General features: G+C 46.8%; 1 protein-coding gene across 1 annotated transcript in view; it reads right to left on the reverse strand.

Moving 5' to 3' along the window:
• The window catches only part of LOC311138256 (immunoglobulin superfamily member 21-like), a 269,944-nt gene that overhangs the window by 13,935 nt on the left and 233,906 nt on the right, over positions 1-22,103 (reverse strand). Inside the window, exon 6 of the mRNA XM_084172934.1 lies at positions 4,344-4,839. Within this exon, the coding sequence (XP_084029060.1) occupies positions 4,344-4,839 (496 nt within the window). The remainder of the gene's footprint in view (positions 1-4,343; positions 4,840-22,103) is intronic.

Genomic DNA, 22,103 nt, shown 5'->3' on the forward strand with positions numbered 1-22,103 from the left:
AACTGGGCAGAACTATTGTCGAGCACCTGTATTGTGTTAGGCCTAAAGTAGCCATATCAATCATCGCCCCATAAATGAAAGATATGACATTGAACCAAGCTCATCATACACATCAAAATAACAGTATTATGCTTTAAGTGGTCTCAAGTACATGATGAAGATGTCACCTTGCCAGTTATCTGAGGAGTGTGATTGCTAGGCTGCCTGCTTCCCACCTCCCACTTTCTGTCTGAAGGGTATTTTCAGTATTGGTTTCATGGCGTCACAGTCCTTGCTGGCACCGCCAAGAGGATGATTGTTGATTTCTGGGACCCACTCCAACAACGACAGTTGGCGTCACACGTCATCACCTTAGATTAGGACAGCATGCAATGTGACTGACATACTGCGCCACCCAGGAAGGCCCTGGCCTCACAGGGAAATAAGTCCTGGTCTCCCAAGACGTCAGCCAGCAACCCAACCTCCTCTCTTTACAGCATGGAACTGTTTTTTTTTATTTTTTATTTTATTATTACAGCATGGAACTGTTAGCACTGTGATGGGTCAGTGCACACACAGTGCCCTCAGTAAACAACAGCGCTCGCTGCATCAGGTGTGCTTTGTGATCCAGCCAAACATCAGCAGGCCTCTGACTCTACAGATTTGGATGACTGCAGATAACTCGAAAATAGACCGAGAACCTGCAGTATTGGCTGGTTGAGTGGTTTGACTGTGTGGTAGAGAGAGCGAAGACAGAACCAACAATTGAAAAGGAGTGACTGTAGGATCATTGCGTCATCATCAATCCAACACTGTATAATTCAGCGCACACATCCAACCCGCAGCCTGGACTGGACTTCATAAAACAGCAAGATGAAAGTGTGATAAATATGCAGATGAGACGCAGGTGAACATAGAGACACACACATGCACAGATGCACGTATGCACACACACACACACACACCGCACAGACCAACACACAGAGCATCTGCTCTCTGATTATCAAGTCTGGCGAGGAAATGACTGGTGAACGCAGCCGTGGATAATTTCTCAGCACTGTATATGAAATTATAATTCCTCCAGTCTTTTCATGCTGCTGAATAATAGACCATGCAAATAAAAGGAGTAGAGTACTTTTAATTGTTCAGATGCACTGAGTTCATAAATTCTGGAATGGAGAGTCCCAGGTGAGAAACTCAGAGGTGTTGCTCATTCTGAGAGGCTCCCAAGACCCCAGCCCAAATCCATTTGTAAGGCGAGCACGGAGCAGCTTGTGAATATTCATGAAATGTAATACAACATTGGTCGGTTGTCAGACTGTCGCTCCGTCTCATGTGGCAATATTAAATCAGTGAAATATTTATTACTTATGGGCAGTGCAAAGACTTCCTTTTCCTTTCCTGACCAAATACACATTGGAAAGCCATGGCCAAGGAAAAGGAGTGGATGACACGTCCCAGGAGCAATTAGCTGGCTTTAACTGTATAATCAGAAGACCGAGTTCTGCCCAATCTGAGGGCTGGATTTAAAATGTGTCCCATTTTAGATTATCACATTCTAACAGGATATAAGAAATCATGTTTTGAAGTGGTGACATACATTTGCTACATCAACACCTGTACTGTCTATTGTTGCATAGCCTACCCCAAGAGCTCTCACTCATACCACCCCAGTTCGAATCTGCTCCAAGCAGGTTTATGAATGCTATGAATTTCAAATGTGCTCCAATTAAAATCAACAAATGCACATTTTCTGTTCTCTATTCTCAGGGTGGTGAGGAGGAATATCTGGAGAAGCTCTTTCCATCTCTTTAAAGAACAAAGCTACTGATAAATGAATGGCTTGAATTGCAGCATAAAAAAGCTTTGAGAAAATATGAAAGGCATTGACAGTTAGCAAGGCTTTCTCTGGGCCTACATCCCTCTGGGCCGAGTATTTTTTACCATCAACATGTAACAACAATAAAGAGGAGGCTGTTTAAATCATCACTCCCGCAATTTGTATTGAGAAGACAGATAGATCAGGTGTAGGATCTTAATTTGAGCCAGTTTGCTACAACAGGAAATGTGAATTATTATGTGGATTATAATTAATGGACAGTTTTGTAGGGTTGATACATTTTTCTTAAGGGGAAATCAAGTCTGGAAATTACCAACTTCAGAATCCTTTTTAAACCTCACATACACTGCAGGTTTAAAAATTCAGGCATTGCAGGAAAGTTATCCTGCAACAGGGTGATCAAATTAAGATCCTATATCAGTAGATCCTTATTAATCTTTTCATGATAGTGTTCTTATTCATATGTGTTATATTCCTGCTTGGCATGGGAGCGTTAATATATGAGAGTAAAAATATAAAAATATTAACAGGTTAAACATTTATTATTTGCACTATGCAGGCTCTTAAGCACTAAGCTGTCTCTTTCCCTGGCACATAGCCACTTGTCAGCCATGGTTGGTAAATCATGTATAGGCCCTAAACACTGGTCCTTCCATGTTGGTTGAGTGTTTTCTAGCTCCGCTGTTGTTGTTGCTCTAACAACAGAAACACTATGAAAAGCTAAAGGGCGAGCGGCTTGTGCCGCCCCCATGTCTATCAACACAACACGTGAGAAAGGGACACTTGCAGGAGGAGAAGGCCCCTCTAAAGGAGTGAAGGAGATTAAAGCTGGAGCGCTGAGAAAATGGAGTGTGCACAAGATCATAATAGTAAATGAAAACGAAAACTAATCATGAAAAAAACGATTTAGTGAACTGAAATAAAATAATTAACAATCCCGTTTGAAAAACGAAAACTATACAGAAACTATCATCTTTGACTCCAAAACAAAATAAATAAATAAATGGCTCCTAGCCTCCCACGCATGCTTTCTGTCCCTAACACTGAAACTGAAGCTAAATAACATAAAAACGAAATATACTTTTTTTTATACAACTCAAACTAGATAAATACTTGAAAATCAGGTATGAAATCTCACTGAAACTAAACTGAATTTCAAATAAAAATCTAAAAACGAATAGAAATAACGAATATAAAAACATACAACTATAATAACCTTGCGTGTAATCTGTGCCAGCATCAGCAACCTCTCCTTTCCATACCACACTCTGCCCTCTACACCCTTTTCAGTAAAGCTAATGGCTTTGTTTATCATCTCAACAATGCATTGCTTGTCTTTGGGAGGACAACGCAAACACGTCTTTGAAGTGTTAATGAGATCTGCTGGAAGCCATCTTGGCTTCAGACTTTAAAACGAAATAGTCTCACTCTCGGATCATTCACTGAGTATACAAAACATTAAGAACACCTGCTCTTTCCATGACATAGACTGACCAGGTGGATCCAGGTGAAAGCTATGATCCCTCATTGATGTCACTTGTTAAATCCACTTCAATCAGTGTAGATGAAGGGGAGGAGGCAGATTAAATAAGGAATTTTAAGCCTTGAGACATGGATTGTGTATGTGTGCCATTCAGAGGGTGAATGGGCCAGATAAAAATGTAAGTGCCTTTGAACGGGGTATGGTAGTAGGTGCCAGGCGCACCGGTTTGTGTCAAGAACTGCAACGCTGCTGGGTTTTTCACACTCAACAGTTTCCTGTGTGTATCAAGAATGGGCCACCACCCAAAGGACATCCAGACAACTTGACAACTGTGGGAAGCATTGGAGTCAACATTTGCCAGCATCCCTGTGGAATGCTTTTGACACCTTGTAGAGTCCATGCCCCGACAAATTGAGGCTGTTCTGAGGGCAAAAGGGGAGTGTGCAACTAAATATTAGGAAGGTGTTCCTAATGTTTGGTATACTCAGTGTATATTTTCTTAACTTTGATTATTTGCGGAATCAACTACAAACAAATAATCCCACAGTTACTTTCCCTCGTTTATCCTTGAAACAATTTAAATGAAAGTAAAGAAACCTCTTCCAATACAGGACATTTGTTGAGATTGTGTCATCATATTTAGAGCATATGGGAGGCAGTGATTTGTATCAGACGTGTGGGTACACAGATTCGCCTCTACATTGACTTCACGTGGCTGGTTATGTTTAAATTCTCATTTGGCTTCCCTTATTCAGGTTGACTTTTTCAATAACGGTTGTGAGTTAACTCAATCTAGCAACAGACAGCTCAATGAATTGCCCTGTCAGTCACTACAGAGTTTTGCATTCCACTCTAAACTCGCAATCTACTCAGCTGTAACACAATTAAGCATAAAATGGAAATCAGTGTTGTTCGGAGTAGATTTGCGAGGGAGACATAAGGAGGCTTGAGTAAGGCAGAGATTGAGTAAGGCATCGGGGAAACAAGGAGAGAAGGGGAGAGGAGTGAGTTAGGGGAGGGGTATGTCTGTGTTGTACTCACCCAGTGTGACCTCTGTCTGCATGGGCATGGACAGTGCTGGGTGCTTGACCTCACAGCTGAACATGGCATCATTGTCAAGCTGGGGGTTAAGAGTCCAGGTGAGTCTGGCCTGCACCAGCACAGAGCCATCACTCTGGGGGATGTGGGTGTGGCTGAAGTAGTAGAGTGGGTCAGTGCTCTGCACCCAGCGGGGGAACTCCCGGCTCACCACAGTCTCTGGAATGACCTCTGTGGCAGGGCTGGGCTGCTGCTGCTGGCCCTGGGTGTGCTGGCCCGGGTTACGACCCCGCTCAGGGCTCTCGGTGAACAGGCGGGCTGGCCGGCCATCTGGATCCAACAGGGAGAGGGACCTCTGCAGCTTGGTGTCATCCAGGTCCCTGCTGATGAGCGGCCTGGCACCCCGCACCCCCGCTGAGCCACCACCATCCTCTGCAACAGCTGAGGGGTGGATGTAGGAAATCACCTCTATCAACTCTCCATCTCGCTTAAAGTACACCTGAGAGAGAGAGAGAGAGTGAGAGAGAGAGAGAGAGAGAGAGAGAGAGAGAGAGAGAGAGAGAGAGAGAGCAAAAGAGAGAGTGAAAGAGAGAGATAGACAAAAAAGGGGAAAGAGAAGGAGAGATTTGGGTTGAATTATATCCCTTCCAGTATTCTTATTACAGCTTCAAGTGGTGATAATGGGCTGTGGTTAGTCAGTCACCAGTGAGCTGGTGAAGAGGAGATGTGTCAGAGCTTTGCTCGGTGCTGGTGTTCAGCAGGGCTTTTCTGTGATATTACAGGAGTTTCCTCACTATTTCATGGGGGTATTAAGATCCCCGGCTGGTAAATCTCTTGACAGGGAATTCAAGCTCCCATTTCAACACATAACCTCCAGATATTAGCTTTAACATCAGGATGCAGAGCTACTGCCAGTGGCATTGCTAGTTGTGAAGCTCCCTACTCATACTGTGATTTTAGATGTTCTCTTTTCTTTCTTTATTTGAAGAGAAAAATGTGATTCACAGTCCGTTAGAGGACCTTTGGACATTTGGAATCAATTTGCAAAATATCAAAGTACTGTTAGTCTAATATAGTACATTTCACTCAGTTTTTTGGCTTTTCTGTAAAAGGAGATTGTTGAAGCGTGCTTTGATTTGATGCCACCTCAGGGGCTGTTCACTCTGCTGGGTAAATAGCAGTAATGAGTGTAAACAAGTGTGACGTAAAGCCATGCTCCTGGGGGCTGACTCTCTATGGCTCCATATGAACAGATACCAAGAGGGAGAGAACAGACGACCAGCACTCCTCCTAACATGAACACAACACTTTCAGGTTTATAGGTTTTCAGCTACAGCACATCATAGACAGTACATAGCTATTGATTAAACAATGAACAAGGGATTTAAATGACTCCTCCATAAGGTGTACTGTATCTCCTTGTTTAACACAACAGTGCATGTATCCCTGCAAATAACATGATAATACAGTAGTACTACAGTGTATATTGTATACAGTAGTCACACAAATATCTGTCACGATCGTCGATAGATGATGAAGCGGACCAAGGCGCAGCGTGATAAGCGTACATACTTTATTGTGTACACACACGAACCAAAACAATAAACAAACGATACGTGAAGTCCTAGGTTAAATAACACAAACCTTAACGGAACATGCCAACAGGCTGCCTAAGTATGGTCCCCAATCAGAGACAACGAGCTACAGCTGTCTCTGATTGGGAACCACCCTGGCCAACATAGAAATACACAATCTAGAACGACAAACCTAGAAAACTAAACAAGGAAAAATCCACACCCTGGCTCAACATTTAAGAACAAGAGTCCCCAGAGCCAGGGCGGACAATATAGTTTCTGTGTTGAGAGCCTTAACTATAAACCAACTGATCAGTGCTATGTTGACTTCCTATGCACTGTGCAGACCTACAGTAGGATCTTAATTTGACCAGTTTCTCACAGCAGGAAAATAATCCTGCAGCAAATGTACATTTCAATTATAATTAGAGATTTTTTGTAGGGGTTGATACATTTTATGTTGGGGCAAATCAAGTCTGATGTTTTAAAGTGGAAAGTACAGTCTTTAGAAGCCATTTAAAACCTTGAATACACTACACGTTTGCATTTCCTGCTGTGTAGGAAATGTCTTGCAACAACAGGCTGATCAAATTAAGATCCCTCACTTGTATACCTGAAATTTACAGTGATCAAGGGAGATTAAGAGTGCTGTATGTTCTGACATGTACTGACCTCAACGCCTCCTAAACTGACTCCCTCTATTAACTCTCATCTAATCATTGTATCAACTAATCATTGTACTTACTCCCACCACTACCTACTACCTACCTGCACAATGAAGAATCATTTTGTTTGGGTACTACAGAATTGTGTATAAAACCAATTTGTTAAGAAATGTGGAGAAACAGGATAGTTTCATGAACCTAAACTATTAATGTGCGTGAGTTGGTCTTATGTAGCTGGTGATGGAATGGCTCAACCTGGCCTCAAGGCAATTCGTAAGATTTGGTTGTCACAAGCCGGGCTAGAAACTCCGGTCTCAGATGTGGAGAGCTGGGGGTACTACCCCTTAGCCACAGAGGAGGTGTTGTAGGACCCAAATGAAACACCCAAGGCAATACTCCAGGCAAGTAGATTTAATGTTCCAAAACAGGAGGCAAAACAAAACAACTCCACGAGGGGAGAAAAACAAACTAAAGATAACTTTGAACAACTTACTAGGACAGACACGGTGGGACAAAGCAGGAGACACATAGTCAGGACGCAATAACCAAGTGAGAAACAAGGGGAAAACACACAGCTAAAATACACAAGGGGAAACAAGGCACAGGTGACCTGGATCAAGCTAATTAGGACACATGAGGAAGAACTAAGGCAGAGGGGAACACAGATGACCTCTAGAGGCCCGGAGACAAACAGGAGGCAGGAAGCTGACACACACGAGGAAGAACTAAGGCAGAGGGGAACACAGATGACCTCTAGAGGCCCGGAGACAAACAGGAGGCAGGAAGCTGACAGGACCCCCTCCTCTAGGAACGACTCCTGACGTTCCTTCCAGAACACCCTGGCCCCAGGGTGCGAAAATCTCGGATCAAACCTGGGTCCAGGATGTCCCTGGCTGGAACCCAGGAGCGCTCCTCCGGCCCGTAGCCCTCCCAGTCCACCAGATACTGCAGAGAGTTCTGGACCCTCCGGGAGTCCAGTATCCGGCGGACTGTGTAGGCTGGCTGGCCGTCAATGATCCTGGGAGGTGGCGGGGGTCTGCGTGGGGGGGCAAAGGGAGAAGACAAGACAGGTTTAAGGAGTGAAACATGGAAAGTGGGGTTAACTCTAAGGGAGCGAGGGAGAACCAAACGATACGACACAGGGTTAACCTTTCTAGCAATGCGGAAAGGCCCGATGTATCTCTGGGAAAGCTTCCTGGATTCGACCCGGAGGGGCAGGTTCTTAGTGGCCAACCAAACTCTCTGACCAGCTCGGAAACTAGGGGCCGTCCGGCGGTGGCGATTAGCCTGACTTTGGTATCTCTGGGAGGTCCGAAGGAGGGCACGCCTGGCCTTCTTCCAGGTCCGCCTACAGCGTTGGACAAAGCGCTGGGCCGAGGGAACACCAACTTGCGCCTCCTCCTCTGGAAACAATGGAGGGTTGTAACCGAACTGGCATTCGAAGGGGGACAATCCGGTGGCTGAGGACTGGAGGGTGTTGTGGGCATATTCAGCCCAAATGATATAGGTGGCCCAAGACGTGGGATTACTGGCCGCCATACACCGCAGGGTGGTCTCCAGATCCTGATTAATCCGTTCCGTTTGGCCATTAGACTCTGGATGGAACCCCGACGATAGGCTGGCTGTGGCCCCAACAAGCCTGCAGAAGGCCCCCCAAAACCGGGACGAGAATTGGGGACCTCGGTCAGAGACCACGTCCAGGGGAATACCAAATATCCGGAAGACATGGTTCATGAGGAGCTCAGCAGTCTCCTTAGCCGAGGGCAGCTTGGGCAGGGGAATAAACCGGGCAGCCTTAGAGAACCGGTCTACCACCACTAGGATGACGGTGTTGCCCTGGGATAGAGGAAGTCCCGTAACAAAGTCCAGAGAAAGGTGTGACCATGGCCTTCGAGGAACAGGTAAGGGATGGAGCAGTCCCTGGGGTCGCTGGCGTGTCGACTTTCCCTGGTTGCACACAGGGCAGGCCTCAACATAGACCTGCACGTCCTTCTTGATGGACGGCCACCAAAACCGCCGTCGGAGGAACTCCAGTGTGCGAGCACTGCCTGGATGGCATGTCAAGGGCGACTCATGACCCCACTGCAAGACGCGGCCCCGAACAGAGAGAGGAACGTACAGGCGACCGGCAGGCCCACCGCCTGGATCGGGCTCCTGGACAAGAGCTTCTCGTACCCCTCTTTCTAGTTCCCACTGAAGAGGTGCGACGATCCTAGACCTCGGAATAATCGATGCCAAGGGCTTCTCTTGTAACTCGGGAGAATAGACTCGAGACAGAGCATCCGGCTTGACGTTCTTGGTGCCAGGTCGGTAAGTCAGGAGGAACTGGAATCGATTAAAGAAAAGGGACCATCGTGCTTGCCGAGGGTTCATCCGCTTAGCCTGTTGGAGATATTCCAGGTTCTTGTGGTCTGTGAGAACCTGGAAAGGGTGCTGAGCCCCCTCAAGCCAATGGCGCCACTCTTCCAATGCCAGTTTTACCGCAAGCAACTCTAGATCCCCCACGTGGTAGTTGCGCTCGGCCTCAGACAGGCGGCGAGACATGAAGGCACAAGGGTGTAATCTCCCATCCGCACCCCTCTGTGACAGGACGGCTCCCACCCCCACCTCTGAGGCGTCCACCTCCACCACGAAAGGTCTCTCTGGGTCAGGGGTCACCAGAATCGGAGCAGACGTGAAGCGGCGCTTGAGATCCTCGAAGGCCCCTGCTGCTTCCGGACCCCAGTGAATCTTGGTCCCTCCTCCCTTGGTAAGCGTCGTCAAGGGGGCTACCACCGAGCTGAAATTCTTAATGAACTTCCGATAGAAGTTAGAAAAGCCAATGAACCGTTGAACCTCCTTGACCGTGGCAGGTGTGGGCCAATCGTGGACCGCCTTGACCTTCTTGGGATCCATCTCTAGGTGCCCGGGAGTGACAATAAACCCGAGAAACTGAGTCTGAGAAACATGAAATTCACACTTCTCAGGCTTAACGTAGAGGTGATTGTCAAGGAGCCTCTGGAGAACCCTGCTAACATGCCCCTCATGCTCCTTCAGTGACCTCGAGAAGATGAGGATATCGTCCAGGTACACGAAGACGAACAGATTAAGCATATCCCGGAGAACATCATTAATCAGGGCTTGGAATACTGCGGGGGCATTGGTGAGCCCGAACGGCATCACCCGATATTCATAGTGCCCCGTGGGCGTGTTGAACGCCGTCTTCCATTCGTCTCCTTGCCGGATCCGCACGAGATGGTAAGCATTGCGGAGATCCAGCTTAGTAAAAATGGAAGCCCCTTGAAGCAGCTCAAAAGCAGTGGCCATGAGAGGAAGGGGGTAACGATTCCGAACCGTGATCTTGTTGAGTCCCCGGTAATCAATACAAGGCCTAAGACCCCCGTCTTTCTTTTCAACAAAAAAGAAGCCCGCCCCAGCCGGGGAAGTAGAGGCATAGATGAGGCCGGCTGCCAAGGACTCCTTAATGTAGGTGTCCATAGCTGCGTGCTCGGGGGAGGACAAGGAAAAGATCCGACCTCTAGGAGGGCAGCACCCAGGGAGTAGATCAATGGCACAGTCATACGTGCGATGAGGCGGTAAGGAAGTAGCCCGGGCCTTGCTGAACACTGCCTTGAACCGATGGTAAACACTGGGGACTCGGGAGACGTCAACAGACTCTTGAAACTGGGTACTAGGGGCTGAGGGACTCTGAAGCATGCAGGTGAGTTGGCAGGCGGGACCCCAGCTTAGAATGGTGCCCGTAGGCCAGTCGATCTGGGGATTATGTCTGCATAGCCAAGGGTGACCCAGGATAATAGGATACTCGGGAGAGTCAATGAGATAGAAGGTCTCCTCCTGCTGGTGTTGAGAGATGGTAAGTCGCAGGGACTGAGTCGCCTCGGTAACCTTTCCTGGTTCCAGAGGTCTGCCATCTAAGGCTGTAACTGCCTGGGGTTGAGGAAGTAGTTGGGTAGGGATCTTAAGTTCCTTAGCCAAGGTTACATCCAGGAAATCACCTGCGGCACCGGAATCGATCATAGCCTGGACCCGATGCTGGTGGCCCCCCCAGGACAGAGTGGCTGGAATAGCCAGGACAGCGTTAGTAGGAGGCGCTCTAACTCTCCCCATCACAGCCCTCCTGTAGCTGGGCGGGGACAGGCGTTTCCCGAAAGCTCGGGGCAAGTGGAGTGGAAGTGGCTGGCAACCCCGCAGTAGAGGCACCGACGTTCCCTCATGCGACGTTCCCTTTCGTTGGGAGAAAGCCTGGAACGGCCTAACTGCATGCTCTCCGGGGAATCCTGGAGCAGTTCAGGAGCCGGGGAAGCTCTGAATGACGGAGTCCAAACAGGAGAAACAGAGCTGCTCAGAGGAACTTGGGAATGAGACACCTGACGGCGAGCCGTTCTCCGCTCTCTTAGACGATTGTCCAGGCGGATGGCCAAGGCTATGAGGGACTCGAGATCACCAGCTGGTTCTCGGGTGGCTAACTCATCTTGAAGGGGCTCAGATAACCCTCCCTGAAAGCAGACCCTCAGCGCTTCATCATTCCATCCGCTCCTTGCTGCTATGGTCCGGAAATCAATGGCAAAATCTGCCGTGCTTCGGGGCCCCTGACGGAGAGACAGTAGGCGCTTGGAAGCCTCCCGCCCACTGACAGGATGATCGAACACCCGCTTGAACTCTTCTACAAATGCAGCGTGGGAGTCACAACAGGCCTCCTGGGACTGCCACACCGCAGAAGCCCAGGCGAGCGCCTTGTCTGAAAGAAGGGTAATGATGTAGGCAATCTTGGAACGGTCTGTGGGAAAACTTGAGGGTTGGAGCTCGAAGGTGAGGGAGCATTGGGTGAGGAAACCCTGGCAAGAGCTTGGATCCCCAGAAAAGGGCTTGGGAGGTGGTAGTCGGGGCTCCGCCAACCGAGACGACCCGTCGTCACTGGGGGGTGACCTGGGGGAAGGGAGAGGACCAGGGAGGCGTTCAAAGAGCTGGCGGAGGGAACTCATCATTTCGGCCAGGAGTTGAGAATGACTAGCCATCAGCTCCTCTTGTCGGCTGAGAACGGCTTCATGGCGCTGGAAAGAAGCCTCATGTCGAGTGATCACCGCCAACAGGTCCGGGGAACTGAGTGTTTCTGGGTCCATGATTGGTCTTGGTTATTCTGTCACAAGCCGGGCTAGAAACTCCGGTCTCAGATGTGGAGAGCTGGGGGTACTACCCCTTAGCCACAGAGGAGGTGTTGTAGGACCCAAATGAAACACCCAAGGCAATACTCCAGGCAAGTAGATTTAATGTTCCAAAACAGGAGGCAAAACAAAACAACTCCACGAGGGGAGAAAAACAAACTAAAGATAACTTTGAACAACTTACTAGGACAGACACGGTGGGACAAAGCAGGAGACACATAGTCAGGACGCAATAACCAAGTGAGAAACAAGGGGAAAACACACAGCTAAAATACACAAGGGGAAACAAGGCACAGGTGACCTGGATCAAGCTAATTAGGACACATGAGGAAGAACTAAGGCAGAGGGGAACACAGATGACCTCTAGAGGCCCGGAGACAAACAGGAGGCAGGAAGCTGACACACACGAGGAAGAACTAAGGCAGAGGGGAACACAGATGACCTCTAGAGGCCCGGAGACAAACAGGAGGCAGGAAGCTGACATTGGTAAGTAAATATTTTCTCCTCCATTTAGTATTATTACGTTACGTTAGGTTACATTATGATTGGAATAGCGATCGTACAATATCATACGAATTAAAGGACGTATTATTATAGTATCATACATCTTACCCGGTTGTACAATAGCATAAGAATTGGATGACGTAACTTATCGTACCTCTTGGAGGACGTATAGTATTATATGTCTTTCTCTGAGACATGGTTGTTTGTTGTGTCTTAACAACAAATGAGAATTATGGGGAGAATTTATATTGGTGGTTAGCAGAACTAACGACAAAGATTAGGATAATTTACGTAAAAGGTTAGGAGAACTGAAATGACAAAGGTTACGAGAATTTAAGTAAATGGTTAAGTGAATTGAGTTAAGGTTAGAATAAGAGTTAGGGGAAGGGTTAGCTACAATGCTACAGTTTTTCCTGACGCGACTCGAACACGCAACCTTTGGATTGCTAGATGGTCACGGTATACGCCCATCCATCCTCCCAGACCAACCTCCCTCCTATCGTTTCTGTCTTCACCCCTTACATTCGTGGAAATTGGCCTATATGGGTAAAGCCAGCTTGGAATGTTTATAACAGAAGACCTATGAAAAGCATATGCATGACCATGGTAGCAATTGAAAGAGAACACTTTGGGAAATTATCAGACCAAAGTTCACCTGACACAAGACTGAATCCAAACATTACAGGATTGTATGTGCATTTTACATTTACAGTACATTCCTCAGCATTTGTCAATCATGAAATCTGAAAATACTCTGGATACATTCAGTAACATATTAAAAATACTCATTGAAGTTTGGAATATAACGTGCAAAATAAGACTAACTGGTGTCTCCAAGTGGCCACACACCTCTCCAAACTGTGCACAGTTCCTAAGTAATTTCAATGCACTTTTATGACTCAAGAAAAGAGCCTTCAACTATTAGGGGCTTTTTTGAGCACTCTTAGCTTTGCCATTGAGGAACTGAAGCAAACACACTTGTAGTTATTTGTTTGGAACACAGCCCTGCATCCCCACCATCACACAATTACTGTAAACGTACCATTATAAATCACAATCTGGGTCAGCTGGGCATCATTCGAAAGCGTATTTTATTGCTAACATGGCTAGATAAGTTATAAAATATGATCTTACAGTGTTATGCTTTCAAAAGGCACTTCAGACAAACAGATTGTAATTTTGGTGTGCATAGAATGTAGTCATGAGTGCATTCAAGTGCTTGTTCCGCAGCAAAAAACATAATTCTGTTCAGGACAACCCAGGGTATAACTCATGTCATCCTTGTAACTGTGGATCAAACATAGCAATCATAAACGTTAATACTGTAAACGACACAAGTTTTCAAATATGGAAATGTGAAGTGCCCAGTTTGCTTGTATGACAAAATCTGCCATTTTCAACCTGTATATGGGATGACAAGGGCTGTGAGTGGAAAGGGCTACTTAACCTTCTGTCTTTAGTAACCATACCAAATGTAACATATCAAGCTTATTCGAGGTGCAAAGATAGACGTACAATACCAAACGTCTGTCCAGTGAGCAGTCTGAATGGCTGCCTTGACATTTGAAAAAGCTCTGAATCCACAAAGCACCGTGCTTTAATCTAGAACATATAACAAAAACAAGCTCTAGGATGTGTCCTTCCTATTCAGAAAAAAATCTGTTGTATGCACTGCTGACCAGTGTGGGGCACTATCTCTCCTACTTTTCCAAACAATGAAGTGAGTGCTGTACCAATTGTAAGTCAGAAGGCCTCACGATTCATACAACTCTACAGTAGAAAGACATTTTGACAGAGAAAACTGTTGCTTCAAGGTTGTTTTATACCAAAGGAATCATTGCATGTTATTCAAGACAGTAATAGGAAGGATACCTTGTGTAAGGTCTGGAAGAGTTGCATTTAATGGACCTCAGGTGCCAGTGAGAGAGCATCATTGTGGATGTCTATATAATCCCATTATCATTTTATATAGTACTTTATGTTACTTTGAAGTGGCTCAATAATTAAGGATCATTCATACACATACAATGGGGGCTGGAATTATTGGATACCTTGATAAAGATGAGCCAACAATATATACACATACTGAGCTATATTGTATGCTATTTTTTATACATTATATTCTGAGAAATAGATCTTGTAAAAAATAAATTGGAAAAAGATAGGGGTCAAAATTATTGGCACCCCTGTTTTCAATACTCTAGCACTCTCCACTTGCGAGGATAACAACATTCTAAAATATTTTATGAGATTGGAGAACACATTTGGAAGGATCTTAGACCATTCCTCCATACACAATCTTTCCAGATCCTTGATATCCTTCATCTGCATTTATGGACTGCCCTCTTCGATTCAAACCACAGGTTTTCAATAGGGTTCAAGTCCGGAGACTGAGATGGCCATTGCAAAATGTTGATTTTGTGGTCAATTAACCATTTCTTTGTGGATTTTGATTAGTGCTTGGGATTATTCTCTTGCTGGAAGATCCAAGTCTTTTTTTCTTATCTTTATTAAGGGTGCCAATGAATATGGAGCACACCGTATATACGTGATAGTCAGTACTCTCTGGGAGATAGAAGGCTTTAAAAGTAGGTTAAATAATTATTCAATATTTTATTGGTTTACTATGCATAGCTTACAATGGGAAAAATACCTTTTGTTACATTTCATGGATTCCATTTTATGAAATCCTCTCTCACATTATGACAAAAATACACTGATCACTTGAATTTTCCTTTGAATTTGTGAATACACTTTCGGTAAAATAAATTGAAATTGATATCCTGATATTCACCAGTCAAACTGACCCACTTACCTAAAATACCTAATCCTCAAGTTTTCACTAGGCTTAAAGGGGCAACCAGAAGCTGCTATGTCCATTTTGACTTAAAATAATGATACCTACCCATTGATTCTTGAAGAATATAACCTATAAATACCTCATGAGCCCATCAGAACCCAAAATATAAGCTTGTTTTTCTCCAATGTTTGTAAACAAAGTAAATGTAAACAAACACTATATAGCCTCAAAACATTGTTCAAACTATCATTATGATACTGTATAATGGATGGTTAGTCCTGGCATCTATAGCTCTGTTTATGAATTTGAGAGTGGTTACATTTCTCCAGCCCCATCCCTTAGCTTTTTACAGAAACAGGGGCATGGAGACGCTTTGTTATTGCCCCTTTAATCAGCATACTAGAGGCAATGAAAGCCCCATTGTTATAGAGATGTCTTTAGGCTGGCTACTTCTTTTGGGGTCTGCATATGAGTCTTGCTGCTGGCTGTAATTTAGACAGTGGGCAGTGGTAGCTGTGTTGTAATGAGAAGCTATTTGCGGTTTTCAGTGGTCTTTAGACATGGTCCTTTACAGTGGAATAAAGTGATTATCAATCACGCCTCTGTTCTACATCCCCAAATGCATCAGGGTCCAATGTGTTCAGACAATGGAGCCAGAGCACACACCACCAGCTTCATTCGGATTTGAGAGAGCTTCGACAAACAAACAAAGATGTAATTCTGAACGCCCGCCCAAGCACAATGCTTTGGTGTTAGCGAAATTAAGCTGGTGCGGCACGAGGTAGGCTCTGCATTCTGCCTGTGAATAGACAGTGATGAAAAGCACCTGCACTTCAGATACTGCCAGCCTTAACTCCCTCTCCCTAACACCTCGATTCCAAAGCTCATTTGGAAGCGTAACAATAACCCTTTCTCTTCACCCAATGGCCCAAATACACCTTAATGTTGCCACAATCAGAGGGACAAGGCAGTAATTTACATGGTGACAGTGTGACTCAGAGAGAGAGAGAGAGAGAGAGAGAGAGAGAGAGAGAGAGAGAGAGAGAGAGAGAGAGAGAGAGAGAGAGAGAGGGGGAGAGAGAGAGAGAAAGACAGACAGAGAAAGAGAGAGAGAGGAAACAATGGTAACCATGACTTAATCATCTCTCATTATTAGCTGTTATTATCCTTCCTCTTTTCAATCAGTAGCTACTTGTGATGATGATGTAATGCCTGTCACAAGATAACTATTACTGCTATGTGATTGGCTCATTAAAAGTATCTCAAATGGAAGATTATGCACTTTTTACAGTACCTAGCGACAACAACAACACGCTTGTTGCTTGTATAATACGCTCAAAAGCAGACAAATTCATCTTTCCGGTGAATAACTGGTGAAAGAAAGGAATGGATGTTCACAACCCAGTGCACAGCTCTTGTATGACATAGCAGTAATTGATTACGCTTACATGCTAACCTAAAAAACTCCCACCCAGAAACAAATGATGACTGATCACATAGCTGCAAGGTGAAAGTCTGTAGGGTAACCAAAACACTGTTGACCTCTGTTAAATGGTGTACGTATAAACACAGAACATGCTTTGATAAAGGTTTAGAAAAGCATCTAAGACTGGGAAAATAGAAAATAGAGCTGACAACAGCTCGTTTTGTAACAAGCTCCCAGGCAACAGCACTGACAAAGAGCAAATGAGTTTAATCAAAAACCAGAACGACATTTGAAGTTGCAGTCACAAAACCCAGGCCAATACAGTAGTGCTGCTGGAGCAGATCCTTATACAGCTAATAATGGGGTTTCATAATACCATAACTTCAAACAACAACAATTAATGACATAAGGAGAATACAATGCCATTATGCTCTATGCTTTGGTTAATGATATGTTACAAATAAAAACTACTGGTTGATGAAGCACTATGTAGTGTGGTGTATACGAATTTTAGGTTAGGTCCCATATTTTTTCCTATTATATTGTCATGGTTAGTTTCTAATGTACACATAATAAGCAACTAAAAAGTCTGAAAACATGGGATATACTATGCTGTTGAGTGTCTCTCGAAATAAATCCGAAACGACTTCTTCTGAATTAACTTTTTTATTTATTAATGATTTCCTCCACTGGTTAAAGACCACAGCACTATATCTCCAAGGAGATTAAAACGAGAAATGTGCAGGATTGGGGAGTCGAGAGACACTCCTGTTATAAAATATATCTGTGAACACTGTCAGAATTTGTTTACTGGGTTTTGATTTAGTCCTACTCTGGCAGGGTGATTAGCTCTCCACAGAGGCATTACAACTTCTTCTGGAGTCAACAAAAGTATCCTCTACTATTTAGAATCATAGCATGGCCATGTTACAAACACAGACACACTTTGATAGAGTACTTCATGTATATATACAGTTACTTGTTCCATTTCCTTGGAGACAACTCTCCTTGTCAACCAGTATCCTAATCATAACTCTAAATCGCCCACTCCTACCGCTCAATCTTCATCCAGAAAGGCTGCTTCTTTTGTTACCTCACTTAACCTAACATGAATTTATATGTTTCCTCTTAATGCTTGAACCTCTAAGTGATTTTGTATTGAGTTCATGATCTAGGGTTGTGCTGGATTAGTGATTATTTATTTTTTAAGAGATTGTCAAATTTCACACTGCCTAACAGTTAAACGAATCAAAGTTCAAAGGTTAAAAGATGCTGTTGAATGATATTGAAGGGTCAAAATGACCTCGAGGTTTTAGGGGTTCTGTTAGGCCATATCAAAATGCATTAAGAGTATCTAGTGCGAGATTTTGTCTATTAAGCCCATTTTATACTTACCAAGAGTCAGATTAACTCATAGACACCATTTGTATGTCTCTTCGTGCAGTTTGAAGGAAATGTAAGGTAGTTTCGCAAGCCATTGCTAAATAGCATTAGCGTAATGACTGGAAGTCTACCGGAACAGCTAGCAAGCCTTAACGGACCACTCTCTGTGAATCATCCAATAGTCTTCTACAGTGATTGGCATATTTGCTACAGAGCTTTTAACACATCATCTACAAAGGATGGTGGAAAAATGGTGGAATTAAAAGTTAAAGGAGAAGGATAGGCTACAACGACCAAGAGCCAATTATACAAGCAACACGCGTGTTGTTGCTGCTACTTTATATTCTGAATGGAGTTGTTGTTGTTGTTTGTAACTGTGTAAGACGAGAAAGCGCATGCATCCTCAATTAGCCTAGCTAGATAGCTAGCTAGCTAGCTTAACTAGCTTCTCCCGGTTTGTTGCAGTCAAGACAGGTACTACTTAATCATATTGGATGACAAATAACCTAGTTATGGCAGCTATTAGTCTACTATAGCACGAGTCGGCTTGGTTGGTTGCTATCTTTCGTCTCTCCCTCCCACCTCCCTGTTCCCATGTCACTCGCTCACACTCACAGTAGCCTACACACAGCACGGCCCCTGCTAGAGCGTCACCTTTCTTTACCTCCTTTCCCTTGCGCTTTATCAGCTCCGGTTAATAAAGTAGCTTATAAAATGTACTTTTCAAATCAAATCAAATCAAATCAAATTTTATTGGCCACATGCGCCGAATACAACAGGTGCAGACATTACAGTGAAATGCTTACTTACAGCCCTTAACCAACTGTGCATTTATTTTTAACAAAAAAGTAAAAATTAAACAACAACAAAAAAAGTGTTGAGAAAAAAGAGCAGAAGTAAAATAAAATAACAGTAGGGAGGCTATATATACAGGGGGGTGATGGTGCAGAGTCAATGTGCGTGTCACACCCTGGCTCTGGGACTCATTTTGTTGAGCCAGGGTGTGTTCATTCTATGTTTTCTGTTTCTATGTTGGGTGTTCTAGGTTGTTTATTTCTATGTTTGACTGAGTGACTCCCAATCAGAGGCAACGAGTGTCAGCTGTGTGCTGGTTGTCTCTGATTGGGAGCCATATTTAACTGTCTGTGTTTCACTTTGTGTTTGTGGGTTTTTGTTCCGTGTTCGGTCATTGTCACTGAGGACTTCACGAGTCGTTTATTGTTTTGTTATTTCGTGTGTATGCTTTAATTAAATAAAGCAAGTATGTTCGCAACTAACGCTGCGCTTTGGTCTACTTCTCTTCAAGACGATCGTGACAGAAAAACCCACCATAAAAGGACCAAGCAGCGTGTCCAGGAGCAGGCAGACTGGACATGGGAGGAAGCGCCAGGAAAGGAGATGGAGAGGCTGGCGATGGCCCAGGTGGGCAAATCGTGGTCCTGGGAGGACATGCTCGGGGGCAAGGGACCGTGGGGTAGGATTAAGGCCCTGGCGAGAGAGGAGCAGCGGCGTCAGCAGTGCCATCGTCGGACGGACGAGAGGCACCCCCAATAATTTTTTAGGGGGGGGGCACACGGCATGGGCGACTGGGCAGCAGGAGGCTGCCACAGGGCGAAATGGGAGACGAGGAGAGAAGGCCACCGGGTTACGGGAGCCATTGGCGAGAGGAGGGAAGGAAGTTGTAGAGGCACGGCGAGAGGTACTGAGGTGTATTGCCAGTCCGGTCCGGCCCGTTCCTGATCCCCGTTTAAGGCCAGTGGTGTGTGTTCCCAGTACGGTCCGGCCTGTTCCTGCTCCACGCACCAAGCCTACAGTGTGCGTCGCCAGCCCAGTCCGGCCTGTCCCTGCTTCACGCACCAAGCCTACGGTGTGCGTCGACAGCCCAGCCCGGCCTGTTCCTGCTCCACGCACCAGGCCTACGGTGTGCGTCGCCAGCCCTGTCCGGCCTGTCCCTGCTCCACGCACCAAGCCTACGGTGTGCGTCGACAGCCCAGCCCGGCCTGTTCCTGCTCCACGCACCAAGCCTACGGTGTGCGTCGACAGCCCAGCCCGGCCTGTTCCTGCTCCACGCACCAGGCCTACGGTGTGCGTCGCCAGCCCTGTCCGGCCTGTCCCTGCTCCACGCACCAAGCCTACGGTGTGCGTCGACAGCCCAGCCCGGCCTGTTCCTGCTCCACGCACCAAGCCTACGGTGTGCATCGCCAGCCCAGCCCGGCCTGTCCCTGCTCCACGCACCAAGCCTACGGTGTGCGTCGCCAGCCCAGCCCGGCCTGTTCCTGCTCCACGCACCAAGCCTACGGTGTGCGTCGACAGCCCAGCCCGGCCTGTCCCTGCTCCACGCACCAAACCTACGGTGTGCGTCGCCAGCCCAGCCCGGCCTGTTCCGGCTCCACGCACCAAGCCTACGGTGTGCATCGCCAGCCCTGCCCGGCCTGTTCCTGCTCCACGCACCAAGCCTACGGTGTGCGTCGCCAGCCCTGTCCGGCCTGTCCCTGCTCCACGCACCAAGCCTACGGTGTGCGTCGTCAGCCCAGCCCGGCCTGTCCCTGCTCCACGCACCAAGCCTACGGGGTGCGTCGCCAGCCCTGTCCGGCCTGTCCCTGCTCCACGCACCAAGCCTACGGGGTGCGTCGTCAGCCCAGCCCGGCCTGTCCCTGCTCCACGCACCAAGCCTACGGGGTGCGTCGCCAGCCCGGCCCGGCCTGTCCCTGCTCCACGCACCAAGTCTACGGTGCGCGTCGCCAGCCCGGTCCGGCCTGTTCCTGCCACTCGCACCAAGTCTACGGTGCGCGTCGCCAGCCCGGCCCGGCCCGTTCCTGCCACTCGCACCAAGCCAGGGGTGCGAGTCGTCAGTCCGGCACAACTCGTGCCTGGGTCATCGGTGCCAATTCAGGTACCGCTCTACTGCTCCACTAAGGAGCTGAAGCCTACCGCTCCTGCTACGTCCAGTCCAGCTCCAGCCAGGGGGGCCAGACCGGACCAGGGGCGCTATGGGGGGTTTGTTGGAGGGTGGTGGGCAAGCCCGGAGCCGGAGCCGCCGCCGAGGAGGAATGCCCACCCAGCCCTGCCCTGTTTTGCTCGTATTTAGGCGCGGTCGCAGTCCGCGCCTTTAGGGGGGGGTACTGTCACACCCTGGCTCTGGGACTCATTTTGTTGAGCCAGGGTGTGTTCATTCTATGTTTTCTGTTTCTATGTTGGGTGTTCTAGGTTGTTTATTTCTATGTTTGACTGAGTGACTCCCAATCAGAGGCAACGAGTGTCAGCTGTGTGCTGGTTGTCTCTGATTGGGAGCCATATTTAACTGTCTGTGTTTCACTTTGTGTTTGTGGGTTTTTGTTCCGTGTTCGGTCATTGTCACTGAGGACTTCACGAGTCGTTTATTGTTTTGTTATTTCGTGTGTATGCTTTAATTAAATAAAGCAAGTATGTTCGCAACTAACGCTGCGCTTTGGTCTACTTCTCTTCAAGACGATCGTGACAGTGCGGGGGCACCGGCTAGTTGAGGTAGTTGAAGTAATATGTACATGTGGGCAGAGTTAAAGTGACTATGCATAAATAATTAACAGAGTAGCAGCAGCGTAAAAGGATGGGGTGGGGGGGCAGTGCAAATAGTCTGGGTAGCCATGATTAGCTGTTCAGGAGTCTTATGGCTTGGGGGTAGAAGCTGTTGAGAAGTCTTTTGGACCTAGACTTGGCACTCCGGTACCGCTTGCCATGCGGTAGCAGAGAGAACAGTCTATGACTAGGGTGGCTGGAGTCTTTGACAATTTTGAGGGCTTTCCTCTGACACCGCCTGGTATAGAGGTCCTGGATGGCAGGAAGCTTGGCCCCAGTGATGTACTGGGCCGTATGCACTACCCTCTGTAGTGCCTTGCGGTCGGAGGCCAAGCAGTTGCCATACCAGGCGGTGATGCAACCAGTCAGGATGCTCTCGATGGTGCAGCTGTAGAATTTTTTGAGGATCTGAGGACCCATGCCAAATCTTTTCAGTCTCCTGAGGGGGAATAGGCTTTGTCGTGCCCTCTTCACGACTGTCTTGGTGTGTTTGGACCATGATAGTTCGTTGGTGATGTGGACACCAAGGAACTTGAAGCTCTCAACCTGTTCCACTACAGCCCCGTCGATGAGAATGGGGGCGTGCTCAGTCCTCTTTTTTTCCCTGTAGTCCACAATCATCTCCTTTGTCTTGGTCACGTTGAGGGAGAGGTTGTTGTCCTGGCACCACACGGCCAGGTCTCTGACCTCCTCC

Source organism: Coregonus lavaretus, assembly GCF_964263955.1.
Source record: "Coregonus lavaretus genome assembly, chromosome: 12".
In the NCBI taxonomy this organism is placed as follows: Eukaryota; Metazoa; Chordata; class Actinopteri; order Salmoniformes; family Salmonidae; genus Coregonus; species Coregonus lavaretus.